The sequence below is a fragment of the Dreissena polymorpha genome, chromosome 13 (assembly GCF_020536995.1).
Source record: "Dreissena polymorpha isolate Duluth1 chromosome 13, UMN_Dpol_1.0, whole genome shotgun sequence".
Lineage (NCBI taxonomy): Eukaryota > Metazoa > Mollusca > Bivalvia > Myida > Dreissenidae > Dreissena > Dreissena polymorpha.
The window spans coordinates 34356589-34377141 of record NC_068367.1 but is presented as its reverse complement, the minus strand read 5'-3'; the positions used below and the strand labels follow the sequence as shown (position 1 = coordinate 34377141).

The 20553-nt window shown below is 35.8% G+C and overlaps 1 protein-coding gene across 1 annotated transcript in view; it reads left to right on the top strand.

Moving 5' to 3' along the window:
• LOC127856246 (mucin-2-like) overlaps window positions 1–20553 on the top strand; it is a 59730-nt gene that overhangs the window by 14635 nt on the left and 24542 nt on the right. The window contains exons 11-25 of the mRNA XM_052392339.1: window positions 769–928; window positions 1791–2031; window positions 2368–2515; window positions 3316–3633; window positions 6075–6236; window positions 6681–6761; window positions 7435–7591; window positions 8173–8264; window positions 11075–11241; window positions 12582–12780; window positions 13885–13979; window positions 15346–15515; window positions 16170–16273; window positions 18783–18906; window positions 19933–20135. Coding sequence (XP_052248299.1) covers window positions 769–928; window positions 1791–2031; window positions 2368–2515; window positions 3316–3633; window positions 6075–6236; window positions 6681–6761; window positions 7435–7591; window positions 8173–8264; window positions 11075–11241; window positions 12582–12780; window positions 13885–13979; window positions 15346–15515; window positions 16170–16273; window positions 18783–18906; window positions 19933–20135 — 2421 coding nt within the window. The remainder of the gene's footprint in view (window positions 1–768; window positions 929–1790; window positions 2032–2367; window positions 2516–3315; window positions 3634–6074; window positions 6237–6680; window positions 6762–7434; window positions 7592–8172; window positions 8265–11074; window positions 11242–12581; window positions 12781–13884; window positions 13980–15345; window positions 15516–16169; window positions 16274–18782; window positions 18907–19932; window positions 20136–20553) is intronic.

The following is a 20553-nucleotide window of genomic DNA, read 5'->3' as shown; positions in this document are numbered from 1 at the left end:
ATAAAATCCAATTATGCAACAGTTGCTTGTTACATTAACAAAGGAAATTATTAAGAAAAATTGATTTTGATACAAAGAGTGCAGATTTACAACACAATCAATTGTAACATGATAAAAAAGCTGGATTTTACTTTGCTAGCCCAGTTTGCGTAGGTTGGGCTTCAAATCCAAGGGTTGCGGGTTCAATCTGCAGCCCGTTCACATAACTTGTGTGAGAAGTGGTCATGAAATTCTTTTTACAGCCATACCTCCCGTACCTCTGATTTAAGTGGGTCACTTGTTGGCATAAGTGTGTGCACTTAGTTATGGTAAACCAGCTTGCCAAGGAAAAGTGTGAGTTTGTATACTGTCGGCTGTGATATGACAGAAATACTGGTAAAAAAGGATAAATATCCAACAAAAAAGGCAAAAAATCCAACGAAAAAAAGAAAGAAAAAACATACTAGAAAATCTAAAACAAATATTGGATCTCAAAAAGGACCAGTGTCAGTGTGTAATCATAATGAGCCATGTTATCTAGGCAGGGGAAACTTAAATGAGACTTAAAAAGTACCCAAAAGCTAATTGTGACACCATTTTATTCGAAAAAACAACATATCTTTTTAGAATATACTGTGAAATAAAAAATAAAATGAATAAAAATATAAACTTAGAAATATTTTGTTATTAAGAAATACACATTTTTGTAATTACTAATCTGCAATAAGGAGTATTGCATACAGGTACATGTACAAATGGGCCCAGATCGTACCAGTCTTGTTTTTACAGGTGCACCCGCTGATCTGGTATGAGACGTGCGCGACTGCCTTCTGTGAGGCTAAAACGCCTGAGGAGAAACAGGAAGTGAAATGCGCCAGTATTGAAGCCTATGCGCGCGAATTAGCCACCGCGTCTAAGCCCATTTCGTGGAGAAATGCTTTCACTTGCCGTAAGGAACTCTAAATTATACGAGCGGTGTTCTGGGAAAATGTGGCTAAAAGCATGTGCAACAAGTGTCTGCACAGGCTAATCGGACTTTTTTTCCAAACTTGATTTGTTATTAAGAAATACAAATCCTCCTCTAAACCAAAAGTTCTATCAAAACAAAAAATGTCGTCCCTTATTAGCCTGTGCGGTCTGCACAGGCTAATCTGGGACAACAATTAGGGCAAATGAATTAAGATCAATTTTCCCAGAACAAGTCTCATATAGAGGATTGTTTGTTTGAGTACACAATTGATTGATACTAGTACTTGTGAAAAATATATTTTATATCATTACGAGTGAATGACAAATCAAACTTCCTACCAAAATCAACACATAATTATTTTGTTTTGTAACTTCAACGTTTAATCTTATTTTTGCAACTTGCTTCAAATTGTTGCCTGTCAATCTCCACAACCATCAGGATATTTAACATTCTTGACAGGAAATTTAAAAATAACATAAATATGTTTATTTTTTATGTATTTTACATACAGCAATTATTGAGATAAAGCCTAAACAAAGCCACCTTCAGCTTGAAATAGGGACGAAAGAATGACCAGAAAAAAGGAAATATAATTTAATTTGCATGTATTAGTGAATTCTTATAAGATCGTTGTACATTTTCCAAGTAGTAGTACAAAATTATTTATCCTCTGATAATACTCCTTTAAGTGACGTATTGGAATTGCGTTTTTAACGGAAAAACGGATTAAAAAGAAATTTGTTTTGATAATGCTACAACATCAATAAACGAATATAATCGGAGAGAAAATTCTTACTTCTTAGTGCTGATTTTACCCAATATTAATATATTTTGTTCGCAGCCAAAGAATGTCCCAAGGGTAAGGTATACAGCCAGGTAATGTCGCGATGCCCAAAGACCTGCGAGACCATGTACCAGCCCGTAGCAATGTCGTGTTACCAGGATCCATTCTCCGGCTGCGAATGTATCACGGGTACCGTATTGCACAATAACGAGTGCATTGCACCCAGCGAGTGCCCATGTCTGCACTATGGGAAGATGTACAAAAGCGGGGAAACGGTGCAACTTGCCTGCAATAATTGGTGAGTGAAATTAAACCCAATTAATCTGCTCTCATGTTTGCTACAAGAATGATTCAACCTAAAAACTTATTAGGTATGAAGCTCGAACGGAGCATGTTGGGAAAACTTAGATACGTATTTTGACGCATTGTGGTCCCTCAGAAAGTTAAATTTAATTACAGACCTTTCATACTGCATTTAAGTTTTAAAGGCTTCATTTCCAACCGTTAGATACTGATGAGCAGTCTATTCAGGGTTTATCCTGTTTGCACATAGCCATTTTTACTTTGCTTTTGAGTGGTGCAGGGTTAACTTTCAGTCTGTTAATGTAAAAAAACCTACATCTTTCAATCTTAGCACATGCAAGATGGGCCGACTTGATTGCACGGACAATGAGTGTTCTGCAACATGTTCAGTGATTGGCTACAATCACGTATTGACATTCGACGGCACCCCGTACGACTTCGATGTTGGCGACAACGGATGTAGCTACAGGCTGGTTCAGGTAGACATCCCAGCAATTGTTTGCCTTCTATATAGGGTACCCCTAAAGGGCACTTTCTTATTCGAGGAAAAATTACACAATTCCTAATTGCCATCCGCAAAATGCCTTAAAGAAAAGAAAGTTGCTTCAATCTTCTTCCGAATGTGAAACTTAACAAATACTTTGAAAATTCAGATTGAACATTTTTGCAAAAAGGCATGTGTATATGAATATCTAGATGAGTTTGTGCAATAAAGTAACAGCAATCAAAAAGCATCTATAATGCCCAATGTAAAAATTTGACGACGCAAACTTTCTTAAGTTTTGCGTTTATTTTTTTCGATTGATACCCATACTTTTCCCATTAATAGTAAAAAAATTGCTGCAGGTCACCATCTTGGTCACGGCACCAACTGCAAAATGTTATTTGCTAACCAAACAGCATGCATATATTGGCGGATTAAACAGTGATACAAACAAAAATATTTCATTATTAAATAACCCATACGCAATTCTTGATATCTCCTGCTGCGAATTTATTTTTTATTGGTTGATTAAGCAGCAATTAATAAAATAAAAAAACTCCAGATTAAATAACATTTGAACAATATTTAATATCCCCTGCTTGAAATTACATGTATGTTATATTGCCTGTTTTCACATGAAGTACACTTTATCACCTTATTTAATACAATAATTGTTGCCTTTAAATTTTCAGACACCTGTATTTTTTTTTTCATAACTTAATTTTCGGACTTGACATTTAACTATAACTTTGATTACTTAAGTGTATGATTATGGTATTGTTTTTTCTTCCACAGCCTACCGTCAATTCTCTCGCAGACGGACATAGCCTTCAAATTTCGATGACCACTCGTGTATGCGAAGGACTTCCTGAGGCTCGATGCATCACTGGAATCACCGTAGAGACGAGGGGCGTAAAGTTCACGCTCGATTCTCAGTCACATGACACCGTCTACGTGAACAATAACCCCAAGTCCCTTCCGTACACCGATAGCATGGTGTATGTGAAGAAAGTCACGTCCCTGTTTCGACTTATTCGAGGTTTCTCATTCCACATCCTTTACGACGGTGCCCAGAGGATCTACATTAGTCTTGCGCCGTATTACGAAGGCAAAGTGAGTTTTCTTTAAATTATCCCATGTATTTTTATGTCCCTGTTAGGGTGGCATATAGCAGTTGAACTCTCCGTTAGTCTGTATGTCCGTCGGTCTGTCTGTCTGCCCGTCCGAAAAACTTAAACATTGGCCATAACTTTTGCAATATTAAAGATAGCAACTTGATATTTAGCATGCATGTGTATCTCATGTAGCTGCACATTTTGGGCGGTGGAAGGTCATGGTCATCCTTCAAGGTCAAAAGTAAACAAAATACAATCCAAGGGAAGTAATGAGCTTTAAAAGGGTGATAATTTCTAAACCTGCCTAATGATATATGGAAATTTTTTATTTCAAAGTGGCGGAATAGGGGGCATTGTGTTTCTGACAAACACATCTTTATTTTACATGTTTTTTTTCATGTTTCAATCTTTTCATTAAAATGTCGTTATATGTGTGTATACAATAAATTTGCAAAGACATGTACATGTATATACTTATTTTACTATATGTCTTGTGTTTTAACTGTGTGATAACTATCAATACACAAACTTTATTACTATAATTTTGTCATCTTTTTGACACAGTTTACTTTACTTAAAAACTTATTTTATACTTATTACTTACTTATGTATAACAACAGTGATTTGTAACCAAAAAAGTTTCCAGATTTACAACTACATTTTAATTATGATTACAGTGTTCCTAATATAACATAAAACTGTATAATGTAAGATTTGCCAGTTGCATTTATAATTAAAGTTAATTATTGATAGAAAAGACATCAATTCATTTGCAAAATGTTCAAGTGTCAAAGATCGACATTAGTACAGCATGGAGTCAAACTATCATGTCTTTTTTAACAACGGGTTCTTAAAAAGAACATAATCAATTTAATTCCAGACAGCAAAATTGAAATTAAACATTTTGTACTCAGAAAAATGAAATGATGACATTAAAGTGACTTTGTGATATTATAAATTGCAAAAGATATCTTTGGAAATTGGTTTTAAAGTATATTCTTTTTTTTTAAAGAAAAAGGCATCAAATGCTGGCTTCTAGTTTTAAATTCAACATTTTTTTTTTAAATCTGAGAAATAAAATACTCAAAGTACCCAAATAAATAATTACACTGTATTTTACGTTCAGCAATTAAGCCTTGTGCTGGAAAAATGGGGTTTATTGCATATGCGTAAAGTATCATCTCACATTTGCCTGTGAAGTCTGCACAGGCTGATCAGGGATTTCAATTTTCGCTTTTATGGTAATTTTTGTTATAAGAACATTTTATCTTCGCAAAAATCCACTTTAGGTGGAAAGTGAGGTCCCTGATAAGCTTGTGTGGACTGCACATGCTAATCTGAGACAACACTTTAAGCACATTCATTACGCCCCATTTTCCCTTTAAGCACATTCATTACGCCCCATTTTCCCTTTAAGCACATTCATTACACCCAATTTTTCCTTTAAGCACATTCATTACGCCCCATTTTTCCTTTAAGCACATTCATTACGCCCCATTTTCTCTTTAAGCACATTCATTACGCCCTATTTTCCCTTTAAGCACATTCATTACGCCCCATTTTCCCTTTAAGCACATTCATTACGCCTCATTTTCCCTTTAAGCACATTCATTACGCCCCATTTTCCCTTTAAGCACATTCATTATGCCCCATTTTCCCATAAGGAGGCTCTCACATCTATTTTTAAAGATGAAATAAAAGGGTAATTGTTGTCTTTATTTCTTAAAATTTATTATAAAAAATGTCGAATTTCCAACTAGCAGTTAGCCTTTTGTCATTTGTGTTACTTTCAAATGTTAACTTAAACCAATTTCAATAACCGTAAAACGCAGTGTATAGCGCACAGATTGTTTACCCTAAAATTTGTATAATATGACCTTTCCATCTTAATCGCATAGACGCTCGAGAAGAACACGCACGATTGGTAATGTAAATATAAAGATTTTCAGTTTGCCTATGGTACTTTGATTTTTTCCCCGATTTTTTTGCTTCAAAAAGATTGGCGTTATACATAACTGCGCGTTATACACGGCGTTTTACGGTAATTAATTGTTCCATGATTACCAGTTCCTGATTACCCATTATGCAGAGTAAGCAACTGCCAATCTGACTTTTAGGGGCCCCATGAGACCGTGACGAAATAAAACAAACTAACTTAGCCTGTTCTAAGGACTTTACAAAGCCAATAATTTTTTATCAAACTTGCGTTCTAAGTCTTTCTAAGTGACAATCATTTATCATTTGCAAATGTATTGTTTTGCTGGGGATTTGGTTTTTAAGATGTTCATTAGGGGGCTCAGACTGAAGTTCTAGTAGGCACTAAGCTGACTAGGGGCCTGTGGCAGGCGTGGGGGCTTCAAAAACTTCACTGCTTATGTACCTACACGGTGCTAATCCGGCACTGATGAATACATTGTATATCCATTGTATCGCATACAGGTGCTAGGTATGTGCGGCAAGTACAACAAGATTTCCAACGACGACCTCGAAGCAGATGGCACAGTTCAGCCCCAGCCCCAGGACTTCACGTACTTCTATGGTGACCCAGTCTGCAGAGAAAAGGTGGAGTTAACATCGCCGTGCAGTTATCAGCCGGAACTGGTAAGGTTTTGGTTTTCAGTGATCTTAGATAACGCAGTGTTTGTTTCACCTTTTAAGAATGGGGCTGGTTCCTTTCAATTGGGAAAAATCACGTTCTTTTTACTTAACTTAGGTTATGAGTGTTGTTTTTTTTTGCTAACAAATATTTTTTATTTGAGATTAGAACTATTATCAATATAATATTTATTGACATTCACCTTATAAAGCTGGATGGGAGATTAACTAAATTTTGATATTTTTTATTTTTGGGTAAACATTGAACACGGAATTTTTAAGTTCTATTAGCGAAATTCTTTACTTTTTTTACATTGTGAATAGGGATGTTTTATGTTCTATAAGGGACATTGTTTCCTTTTTTCATTGTGAATCAGGCCTTATAACAAACTGAAATGACATTGTGTAATGACTTTAGACGTAAGATTAACCTTTCCTTGTTTGCTGCAGAAACTGCAGGCGGAGAGGGTGTGCGCCCATCTGAAGAATGCTAGCTTCCTGGTCGGCTGTCGAGCTTACATGTCTGATTTGGTAGGTGGAGGTTGAGCCTCGTTCTTGAAAAATGGGGCCTTTCAGCGCGGGACAGAATTTCGAAGGCCTTTGCAAACAGTTTGGATCCAGATGAGACGCCACAGAACGTGGCGTCTCATCAGGATCCAAACTGTTTGCTATTCTGATAGTATTTTTTGAAAAAAAATCGAAATAAATGCTAATTTTAGAAATTCAGCAGACGACATTTTAGCAGAAGACAAATTTCCCAGCATGCAATGGGTTAATGCATGTGTGTAAAGTGTCCTCACAGATGAGCCTGTGCAGTTCGCGCAGTCTAATTATGGATGACACTTTAAACCTACACTGGTTTTTTGTACAGAAGAGACCACCAAAATAGCATTTAAGCAGAAAGTGCAGTCTGCACTGGCTGATCAGGGACAACATTTTCGGCATGTGCATTAAGCCCAGTTTATACAGAAATAATGCTCAGGGTTATCATCAGTGGTAAAAAAATGTACAGAACAAAATAAAAGTCAATGCTTTCAATATAATAGTCATGAATATCTTCATCATTAGGACGTTCATCATCATCATTGTAAGCGTCACTGAAATACATGCTGTTGTTTCCATGTAACTCATCATCATCGATCTCATCTTTCCCCTTCTTCTCATGAAAACCTTTCTTATTGTCATCATTGTCATCTTATTGCAGATGTACTACTTTGACCGCTGCGTTGCGGACATGTGCCGACTTGACAAGGACATCGTCTACACACCCATGTGCACATTGACCAGCGCAGTCACACAGCAGTGTGCCGACTACCATTATTACCTTGACTGGAATTTCAACGAGTACACAACAATGTGCAGTAAGTCAGGCTTTACCTGCTGTTGTATTTTTAAAATACCCCACACAACCTGACCTGTTAAAATTGCATTTTGTCAGAAAATTTTAAGTCCATCAGACATGCATGGGAAAACTGGGCTTAATGCATATGCTTAAAGTGCCTATCCAGGTTATTCTGTGCAGTCTGCACTGGCTAATCAAAGGTATGACACTTTTGGCTTGAACTAAATTGTTGCGAAAAAAAAGGCTTCCTTTAAAAAATTATAAAACAAAAACGGAAAGTGTCATCCCTTATTAGACTGTGCAGACAGGTTTATCTAGGACAACACTTTACGCACATGCATTAAGCCCAGTTTTTCCGTATCTAGGCTCAAATAATATGAGTTAACAATACCTGATTGCTAGTTTGCAAAAAAAACATTGCCCCATCCTTAATATCCACATGTTTGGCAATTTAACAATAGTGTCCTCGTTATACATGGTTGTACTGGTTACACATGGTTGTGCTCATTATACATGGTTGTGCTCATTACACATGATTGTGCAAAAACAATTGTAAAGTATGGTAATATAAGTAAACAATATGTGTGTGGCTACTTTAAGCTGAAGACGTGCTCAGCTGCAGAGACGCTGGAGCGGGTACACGCTACAAGGAGTGTGCCTCCACTTGCCATGGCCATTGTAGGGACTTGCAGGTTAGATACGTTTGTTTGTAACCTAAAAGTAAGCAGCTCAGTACCAGATTTGATAACGATATCATTGCCATGCCATAACAATTGTCGCGATTTGCAGGTTAAAAACATTTGTTCGTAAACTTAAAAGTTACTGGCTCTGTAAGATTTCATCAACAGCCTTAGGCTTAATAAAACGCTCAGTCCGTTTCCTGGGTAGAACCAGAAATTGGTGTCTTTGGGGGAGATCTAAAGAACACTCACACAGTGGGCAGCGAACTCTTGACCTCTCTGTCTCTAGGCAGACACCATGTCTACTTCCCCACAGCGACTTTTTTTACACTATTTGCATTTTTTGTAACCTATGAGTTAGCCTTTAGGTACCAAATTTGATCACTATGTCAACCTTTGCTTTGTTGTTTGTATCTGAAATGTTAGCAGGTTGTGGCATATAGATAAGTGACCACAAAGCAGTTTCATTTATCAAGTTTGTTGATTGTGACTTAAAAGTTACCAAAATGTGACCAAATTTGATTTAATAGCCATTCCAATCACCTCCTTGTTTTTTGCAACCTAAACGCTCTCTTTAAAGTGAGTGGAAAATGAGAAGATTTTAACACATACCCATTTCAATTATTTTAATTACTCCATAAACTAAAAGTTACTGGATAATTACGATTATTTTTTGTCAAACAGTAATTCAAACTATATTAAGTTGGGATGGTATTATTTTTCAGTTCTCAGCTGGCATTTATGAGCTTGTCATTTATCGTTGAAGAAAACTTCAGTGACCTGTTTTACGTAGATACTTACCAAATATTCAGATTTTTGTAAACTGTTAAAATAAAATTGTAAAATGATTGATTAGAATCTGTTTAAAGGCAATTAACACTGTCTGAATTCATGAATATACTATAAATTTGCATCAATTAAAAATATCTTATGATGTTTCTCTGCATTGTTGATATGTGTTTTAGAATTCCGCCCAGATGAATTGATTGCATGTAAAATGAGTGTGTGTGTGCGTGGGGGGGATTGGGTCATATTTCTCCATAAAAAATATAAACAATATCTGTGCCGCTTTTCATGTCATTCTCATCAAATGATTAGGCTCAGTTTTTTTATTGTTATATGAACCAGAGTTTGGGAAAATGGGGCTTAAAGCATTTGAATAAAGGGTTGTCTCCTGTTAGCACATTCTGCACAGGCTTAGCAGTCACCACACATTCTGCTTGTATTGCATTTTTAGTTTATAGGAAGTAACTTCTTATCGAAAATCCAGCGGTCTGTACAGGCTAATCTGGGACGACACTTTACCCACACGCGTTAAGCCCCAGCGGTCTGTACAGGCTAATCTGGGACGACACTTTACCCACAGGCATTAAGCCCCATTTTCCCAGAGCAAGACTTACATCTAAATATCATGTTAATATCCAAGTGTTATCCACCTCTGAAGATGTTCTTTTTTGAATTCTTGTAAATTTTAATTTTCAGGCTTTGGGAATCTAGCGAGGTACCTGACTGTTGTAGTTTTTCTTTTGTTTGTTATTAACATGAACATATTCCACACTTTTTTTTATAGTTTTATTTTTTCATAAGCATGTTCTCACATTTGGTTTCCAGGTGGTTTTTTCCTTCTTCGAGACCGGCCCTTTCCCCATGATGACCTTTTTTTCTTTTACAGAAATTTTCCCTAAAACAGTGATATCTAAAAAAATTAGTTTTTTTTTAAACCTTTAATTATATTAGTTTTTCTGATCCAGTGTAGAAAAAATATTTATTTTTTCCAAAAATCTGTAAATTTGCGCAATGTTTTTCTCCTTTAAAAAGGCCAGGCCCTTTCCCCAAAATCAGATAAAAATCAATGGTTTTCCAAACTAATAATTTCTTGACTTTCATACAAGTGAGTGATTGAACTTGTTATATCTTTTTGTGCCTACTTGACTTGGCTGTGAACTTGAATGAGAAATGACTGTCAATTCAGTAACAAGTTTGCATCAAACATTATTATATCCATACAGCTTTGCTTCAAATGGACATTATATATTTAAATTGGTAGTTATTTTGATCCCCTTTATTTATTTATTTTCTTGCAATGCCATTTACAATTAAGCCGTTATGTGTGTGTCCTCAGTAGATTATTTCTTTCTGGCCCCTTAGGTATACATGTGGATTAAGATCCTTTTTACATTTACGATTGTTATTAAGGTCATTTTTTTTTAATGTCATAACCGAACTTGACGTGTTTTGATTTCTTTTTCAATTTTGTTATGGCATGCCGACCAAAGCATATGCGTTTTTTGTACTCGCTCCACAAAATGAACATTTTTAAAGACCAATTTATGGCTTTGATCTACAATCATGCAAAAGGAAAAAAAATCAGTAAACTTTGAGGTCAACAGGTCAAAGATCATGGTCCTTGGGGGCTGTAACACAAAATGGTGACCTGGGGTGGTATTCCAGAAGCATCTTAGGTTAAATTATATACATGTATTTATTCTTAAATTGGGAATTTTTCTTAAGTGTTTCATTTCAAGCTGCAATAGTGAGTCATCGAAAATTACATCAAAATAACATCATTTTGTCAGTGTTATTTGAGGAATACCAAAACAACATGCATGTCTTTATTTAGTAAAGAAAAACAAAACATTTTAATTTTGAACTTAAGTGAAAATAATTAAGAAATGACTTAAGATGTTTCTGGAATACAACCCCTGGTCTTTTAATAACAATCATGCAATTTCTTTTGGCGTTATTTTCAGGTTACTAACCCCACCTTTGACAAAGGTTATTTAACACTAATAAGTAGCAACTTTCTTGGCTGTTATTTTTAGGTTGCGGACCCCAACTGTGAGGAAGGTTGCGTGGCAGGGTGTCAGTGCCCTCTCAACCAGTTCCTGGATGACTTTGGTACATGCGTACCCATCACCGTGTGCACGTGCTTCGACGGCAGCCACACGTACCGGGCTGGGGACGTGCTGACCAAGGGCTGTGAGAAATGGTAATGTTTGATTAACCCTTTACCACATAGATACATATTTTGAGGCAATTGTAGTCCCATAGAAAGTTAAATTTAATTAAAGACCTTTATTGCTAAATTTAAGTTTTAAAGGCTTCATTTCCAAACCTAAGTTATTGATGAGCAGCAAACAGCATAAAACAGTTGCTCGCAGGCTGTTCTAGTTTTATGCTGTTTGCACATAGCCATTTTAAGTTTGCTTCTGAGTGGGAAATGGTGTATGTTGTACATAAAAAAGATGCTTTCAAATCAATGATATTTGGTGGCATGAAATGTTGTTGTTTTTCAAATAATGACTTTTTCTTGGACTTTTCAATTCATGGATATATGATTTTGGACAAAAAAATAAGGAATTTTCTGTGGTCATTTTCGGATGTGTTTGTGTTCTGTTAGTTTATCTGTCATCACACGAAATCAAGGACAATTAATTTCCTGTGAATAATAATGATTGTACAGATATAAGTGGCTGGTAGTCACTACTACTTCTTAACAATGTTTTAAATTGTGACTTGTTCTGAGAAAACTGGGCTTAATTCATGTGTGTAAAGTGTCATCACAGATTAGTCGGTGCAGTCTGCACAGGCTAATCAGGGACGACACTTTCCGCCTAAACTTGATTTTCGGTAAGGAGGGACTTCCTTGAAACTAAAAATACCATTAAAGCGGAAAGGGTCGTCCCTGATTAGCCTGTGTGGACTGCACAGGCTAATCTGGGACGACACTTTAAGCACATGACTTAAGCCCAGTTTTCTCAGAACAAGACACAATTGTACTTGCAGTTGATAAGATTTATTTTTAGATTACAATTATACTTTAAATTAAAACTACAAAAGATTCTGTGTCCAATATTATTGTTAACATCAGTTCATGATAACAATCTGTTAAGACATTTAGAAAATCAATGTAACAAAGAATATGCTTATCAAAAATATATTTATTTTTTAAACATAACCTGTATATAGGAGAGCAGTAAATTAAAATTATGTTGACGTAAGAATGCAAATGAAAAGATTTACAAATTAAATTATGCCACTGCAGTGTTACTTCGATGAACAAACAAAACATGGATGTGTAACACCTTGATGAACTTTGAAATACCAGGAAAATAAAATACTGGTGACATAAGAACACATAATTCAATGATTTACAGACGAAATTATGTTATTGCAGCATATGCACTAATGGAACATCGATGTGTTATAACTTGATGAACTGACAATTTACAGATTAAATTATGTTATTGCATTGTATCTACTTCTGGAACATGAATGTGTTATACCTTGACAAACTGACAATTTACAAATTAAATTGTGTTATTGCAGCGTATGCACAAATGGAACATGGATGTGTGATGAGTTGACGAACTGTGACGTTGAGATCCTCTGCCCCAATAACATGGTTATGGTCGAGGATGGTGGGTGTCCGTACACTTGCAACACTTTAAACGCTGGACACATCTGTCCAGAACCGCTCCCGTTTACCGGATGTGGGTGTGAACCCGGTCACGTGATCGCTGCAGACGTATGTAGCCTGTATTTTGTAACTAGTTTGGTAGGGTACTTGATTACTGTAAACACATTATTAAAATCCCCATTTTAGTACCATTTATAACAGTCAGACTTATGAGCGGGTAGACTTATGCCTGAGTGTTTAACCCTTAAAGCGCTGGAGCTGAATTTTAAAGGCCTTTGCAAACAGTTTGGATCCAGATGAGACGCCACAGAACGTGGCGTCTCATCAGGATCCAAACTGTTTGCTATTCTGATAGTATTCTTTGAAAAAAATCGAAGAAAATGCTAATTTTAGAAATTCTGCAGACGACATTTTAGCAGAAGACAAATTACCCAGCATGCAAAGGTTTAACTAAAATATTAATATGTTCAAGGCTTACCATACTTTTGTAATTTTTGTTAAAGGAACCTTTTCACAGATTTTGGCATGTATTGAAGTTCGTCATTTAGTGCTTTATATTGATAAAAGTAAACATTGGATCTGAAAAGCTCTTGTAAAAACAATAATACAATTAAAGAAAGACAAAAAAGTAACCCTCAACTGGGCTTGAACCACTGACCGCTGGATTAAAAGTCTATAGCTTAGACCATTTGGTCATCCGTGCTCTTACAATAAGTGATGTATTTTATACTTTATATATAGCAATCTTCATAGTGTCACAAAATATAACGACAACAACAGAACTCTCCAAATTATTCAATTGTTTTGCGTTGCAAGGTGATCTTGATTTTTGTACTACAAGGTGATCTTGATATCTGTACTACAGGGTGATTTTGATATATGTACTACAATGTGATCTTGATATCTGTACTACAAGGTGATCTTGATATATGTAGTACAGGGTTATCTGGATATGTGTACTACGTGATCTTGATATCTGTACTACAGGGTGATTTTGATATATGTACAACAATGTGATCTTGATATCTGTACTACAAGGTGATCTTGATGTATGTAGTACAGGGTTAGCTGGATATTTGTACTACAAGATGATTTTGATATATGTAGTACAGGGTTATCTGGATATTTGTACTACAAGGAGATCTTGATATATGTAGTACAGGGTTATCTGGATATTTGTACTACAAGGTGATCTTGATATCTGTACTACAGGGTAAGAGCTGTCTTCCGTTCAATCAGTGCCCATGTCCCTATGCCAACCAGAACTATGAGTATGGACACACCATGTGGGTTGAGTGCAAGAAACTGTAAGTGGACTTTTTTGGAATCTGTACTTCATAAATTTTTGCAAAACATTGTTATGAATTTTACAGAATGAAGATTTATAAGGTTTTCTGGTAATATTGACAGAATGACTTTGTGTTAAATATTTGTAGAATATTTACAAAATGATTCATTGTAAGACTTTTTTTGTAATTTTGACAGTATATGTTGGTGTAAGACTTTCTTGTAATTTTGAGAGTATGAATTGGTTTAAGACTTTCTTGTAGTTTTGACAGTATGAATTGGTGTAAGACTTGTGTGTAGTTTTGACAGTATGAATTGGTGTAAGACTTTCTTATAGTTTTGACAGTATCAATTGGTGTAAGACTTTCTTATAGTTTTGACAGTATTAATTGGTGTAAGTCTTTTTTGTAATTTGACAGCATGAATTTGTGTAAGACTTTCTTTCAATTTTTGCCCATGACTCTTTGTGCATGAGCATTAAGCTTTTTAATCATTGTAATTAAAAAAATCAAGCCGTGTGCAGTGTAAATGCAGACAGTTCAGCAATTTCACATTGGTCCTGATACAAATTTTTACAAAATTTTGTCTGTGTTTTACAAAATTGTGGGTAATTTCTTAAACAGAACTTTAAATTTTTGTTTATAAATTTATAGATATAACTCCTGAATACCCACAGTGTCTGCTTGGAGTTGTCCCTGTGCAGTCTGCAAAGGCTCATAAGAGGCAACACATTCACCTTTTATGGATTTTGCCCACAACAAGGCTAAAATATAATCTACTTAATTTAGATCCTTTTATTTCGTGAAGTTCATGCTTATTTAACGAGGCTAATTCAATTGTGGAATCTCATTTATTTTATGACCCAACAGTGTGTCAATGCGACCTGGATTACTATAGAGGAGAAGGACTTTTATAGCTTGTGCTTGGCCAGAGGGGACCCACACTATCTCACCTTTCAAACCTCATTCTGGGAAGACTGGGCTTAATGCATCTGCTTAAAGTGTTGTCTCAGATTAGCCTGTGCAGTCCACACAGGCTCATCAGAGAAACACTTTTTTCTTTTTTGTGTGTTTAAAATCAGTCTCTTTAAAAATAATCCAATTTAGGCGGAAAGTGTCGTCACATATTAGCATGTGCGAATTGAACAGGCTTATCTGAAACAACACTTAAAGCATATATATTAAACATATAACTTATAGAGCAATGCTGGTATCGCCCCATTGGTACATAAAAGTGCCTTGTGCCTTCTAATTTCAATGTCACATGATACCGTATCGTACCAAGGGGGCGATATAGAATATTATGTATTGGTCAAGGTGTATTAAAACAAGATTTCCCAGAAGGGGGCTCATTTAATGGTGTCATCTAAATCATTTACCCCCGCAGCAAGTGCGTCAACGCAACCTGGATCACTATAGAGGAGAAGGACTGCTCGAGCGTGTGCTGGGCCAGCGGAGACCCCCACTATCACACATTTGACGGTACCAGCTACTCTTTCATGGGCACTTGCTCGTACACTCTCGCCAAGGACGTCAATGGGATCTTCGAAATTACTGGTAAAGCAAAAGATTATGAGAATTTTGTAAAAAAAAATATTGTTTCATAAGATTTTTTGACAATAACAAAAGTTTAGGATGCTTCTCTCTGTATTGAGACATTGTTTAAAGTTCTTTAATAACAATAAATTGGTTCCTTTCCTATGGATAATATTAAAATCATTGAATAATTGATTAAAAAGAACCACAATACACTGGGGGGGGGGGGGTATAACGGCACTCCAGATATTCTGTTAACTTCAATTAGTACTTTTTTTTAAAGACAAGTGATCAATTGCCTATGCAATACCAGACAAAACATCGGTCATGGCAGTGCATTGGGAGTTTTACCCTGTTGAAAGGCTTGCTGAACTAAACATCATAATTCTCGTGTCATTTAACCCTTCCTCTCGAAACCAAAGTCAAACTTGCTATACCCAACAACCAAATGCATAAACCAGACAGCCTGCGAGCAATTTGCAGTCTGTTCAGGTTTTATGCTGTTTGTTTTATTTCCTAATCTTACGTTGGAAAAAAGCCTTTCATACATGAGTCTAGTATGAAAGGTCTTGAATATAATTAGATTTTTAAAGGCACTACAAAGGCGTCAAAATGCATATCTGAGCGTATCTGAGCCGGAAAAAGGTTATAGAAAAACAATTTTGTTTTTTACAGCCTCCAACGTCCCCTGCGGCTCGACGGGTGTCACGTGCACAAAGTCCGTAGAAGTGACCATATACAACCAGACTCTTCATTTCATCAGGGGCAGACCACTCCAGGTTAGTTTACATCTATTTCTTTAACCCTTTGCATGCTGGGAAATTCGTCGTCTGCAAAAATGTCATCTGCTGAATTTCTAAAATTAGCATTTTCTTCGATTTTTTTCAAAGAATATTATCAGAATAGCAAACAGTTTGGATCCTGATGAGACGCCACGTTCTGTGGCGTCTCATCTGGATCCAAACTGTTTACAAAGGCTTTCAAAATTCGGTTCCCGCACTGAAAGGGTTAAAACTTGATTGCATCGAAAGCCAAAGGCTTATTGAAACATTCTCGAGTCTGTTTCCTGGGTAGAATCAGTACTTGGTGTCTTTTCGGGAAAACTAAAGAAATCTGCCTAAGTAGGGATCGAATTTATGTGCTCCTGATCGCTAGGCGAACATCATATCCACTGAGTCACAGTGACCTTTCAAACTACAGGTTTGTGTCGTTAATTTTATATCGGATGTTTGATATGCATACTGTTAATCCTACTAATTTTATATAAAACGGTTTAGTTCAGGTATTGGCAAAATGGCATTTAAAAAAGTAATGAATGAAAAATAGGTATGCATTTTGAGGTAAGAGTGGTTAATTTTACCTTAAACATTTTTTAACAAGAGCTGTCATAAGACAGCGTGCTCGACTATTTTAGTGCTTGACAGTATAATGTAAGCCATCATAGGGAAATTGTTCATATTCAAAAAGGTCAAGGTAATATAGTCATATTCTAAGTGGAAGAGGACCATAATTGAAACATATTGATCGCTTATGTTTGAAAGAAGTTGTACTTTATAGACGATTCTGAGTTCAGTTATATTTTCCACAATCTATTGAACATTTGTTAAGACATAAAGCAAATGAATAAGATTTTATTTCAAGTTTGATTGCAATAGCTTGGGTAGGATGGTTGGCCATTCCTTCAACAATAAAATAAATAAATATTTGTGTTTTGTTTTACCATTTAAAAAAAAATCTTTTTGGGTGGCTGGGGTGGGTTGCGGGTGGAGTATAATGTGGGGATGTGGTCATTTATTAGATGATCTTTCAAAAATAAGATAAAATGGAAACAAATTGTTTGATTTTTTTGGTGGGGTGATTCTGGGGTGAGTCGTGGGGGATGGTTTGGGTGGAATCTATTGTGGTATGTCAGGTAAGTGTTGTTTTATCAAAGTATGAATCAAATCTGATCATAAATAAAGTTATGGCAATTTAAGCAAAATTTTATAATAGACCTTGAGAGTCAAGGTCATTCAAAGGTCCAGGTCAAATTTAACTTCAAAGGTACAGTGCCCTTGTGATAGAAAGAAAGTATTTGAAGTTTGAAAGCAATAGACTTGATACTTTAGAAGTAAAGTGGATCTAAAAACAAAATATGAAATAAATATTCAAAGTTACTAAGACAAAAAAGGGCAATAATTTCATTTAAATGCCAACCAGAGTTATGCAACTTGCCCTGTACAGTCCCGTTACAATAGTTAGCGAGTGTTCCAATTCTGAAAGCAATAGCTATGATACTATAGGAGTCATGTGAACCAAAACACAAAACTTAACGAAATGTTCAAGTATCTAAGTATAAAAGGGGCCACAATTCTGTCCAAATGCCTGTCAGAGTTACATTACTTTGCCTGCACAGTCCCCTTATGAGAGTTAGTAAGGGCTGCAAGTATGAAAGCGATAGCTTTGCTACTTTAAAAATAAAGTGGACCTAAACACAAAACTTAACCAAATTTTCAATTTTCTAAGTATAAAAAGGGAACAACATTCTTAGAAAATGCTTGATACAGTTGTCTGCTCTTGTTTATAGATTGGGGTGATGTTCGTTAAGAAGTATGCAAAATATGAAAGCAATATGTCAAGGAACATAGGAAATATTTGAGGTGGTACATGTATGCAAACTTTAACATAGATTTATCAATAATATGCATATTCTAAGTGAAAAAAGGGCCTTAATTCTTACAAAATGCTTGATACAGTTGTCTTCTCTTGTTTATAGATTAGGGGTCATGTTGGTAAAGAAGTATGCAAAATATGAAAACAATATGTTAAAGAACATAGAAAATATTTGAGGTGGTACGCAAACTTTAAAATAGATTTATCAATAATATGCATATTCTAAGTGAAAAAAGGGCCATAATTCTTTCAAAATGCTTGATACAGTTGTCTGCTCTTGTTTATAGATTGAAGTCATGTTGGTAAAGAAGAATGCAAAATATAAAAGCAATATGTCAAGGGACAAACTTTAACATTTCAACGCTGACGCCGACACCGGAGTTAGTAGGATAGCTTCACTATATATATTTCATATATAATAGTCGAGCTGAAAAGCACATAATACATTTTTTGTAACTTTTATGGTGTATTTTGTATATAGGAAGTCTCTTTTAAGCAAAACTCCAGTCAAGGCAGAAAGTGTTGTCCCTGATTAACTTGTGAAGACTGCACTGTCTAATCTAAGACGACACTTTATGCACGCACATAAAGCCTAGTTTTCCCACAACGCTGCACATATTCTCATTTCTCAAACAGATTGGGTCCACAAGTATTGTTTCCAACAACTACTACACAAAGGGTCTCATCGTAGAGACCATCGGGGGAGAGTTCACGGCTGTCATCGCACCAAGCCTCGGTATGGTGGTGAAATACGACCAAGGTAATTTTCTTTAGTAACTTATTGGAGGCTCGTTCTGTGAACACACGCATGCATAAGCCTTTTTTTCCGGGCATGCATTAGCCTGGTTTTCCCATCATGCATTAGCCTGGTTTTCCCAGCATGCATTAGCCTGGTTTTCCCAGCATGCATTAGCCTGGTTTTCCCAGCATGCATTAGCCTGGTTTTCCCATCATGCATTAGCCTGGTTTTCCCAGAGCCAGGCTCAATTATAAAGCACCATAGGAAAAACTTCCCTTAATCTTTTCCCACATACGTTTTTTGACGCATATGTTACGCCTTAGAAAGTTGCATGTAATTAAATACCTTTCTTACTAATACGTTTTTTGACGCATTCCTTGCATATAAGAAAGTGGCATTAAATTCAATACCTTTCTTACTAAATTCAAGTTTTTAAAACCTCATTTCCAATCCTACGTGACTGATTTGCAGCAAACAGCATTCAACCTGAACAGACAGAGCATTACTCGCAGGCTGTTCTGGTTTTATGCTGGTTGCAAAAGCCATTTTCACTTTGCTTCTAATGGGGGAAAGGGTTTATGAGTTAAAGAAATAATAATCTGGCTGTTTAATGTTATCTCTTTTGACATTAAATAATATAAAAAAATAATTGAAATAAAAATTGCTAAAAACGCTGAAAAACTATTAAATAATATGTTATCATTTTCTACAGTAAATTTTTTTAATGCGTGTTTGGATTATAATTATTTGTTGATTGTAACATTTAAATAAGACATACCCCTTCCAGAGGCAGTCTTTCAGGATTAAACACATTTGGGCAGTCTTAAGTATACTACAAAGTGCACAGGGTACAGAAATATGCTTAAAAGTACCCTGCAGTATGGCCTCGCACCTTTAAGCAAATTTTCCTTACCAAGTGTGGATTGTAGTACCGGGGGTACTTTAAAGTAGTACCTGAGTCTACAACTACCAATTTAGCTCATATAAGACATAACCTTGCAAGTTGCCGTCTTTCAGCATTTAACGCATTTGGTTGTCATGTTGAAGGTACAAGAGTGTACATCTACCTGGATGACAGATGGCGTGGAAAGGTGAAGGGCCTCTGCGGGAACTTTGACGGGAGTAACAAGAACGACTTTGAGAGCAGCGTAGGAGGCGTGACTCTGATGTCAGAATTCGTTAACAGCTGGAGAAAGCAGAGCAACTGCCCAGAGATTGACACAGACGCTGTGTCGTTTGAGCCATGTGGTGTACGTTGTTTTTATTAAAGCCTTAAGATTGTTGTTTTTTGTAATGGTTGATATTTTTTACAAAATAATTGTTCGTATGATATGAAGATGTGCATGTGCAGTTTTGTTTGTCCTTTGTTAAAAATTACTTTAGTTATGCCACAGTTTTGACTTCTATATCTTTAATCTTTTATTATTTTTACGATAGACTTATGGAGAAAAAATATACATCTCTGAAATAACCATTTGATATGTAACATTGTATATGCTTAGTTTCATCAATGGGTCATAACTTACCACCCCCAGCGTGGGTGGGGGAAAGGATGTAAATAATTGTAAAACACTTCTATAGCGAAATAACATTAAATATATTTTTCTATGGGACCACAATGCCCAAAGGTTCAATATTTGGTACATGTATATATTCATATAATTTAAA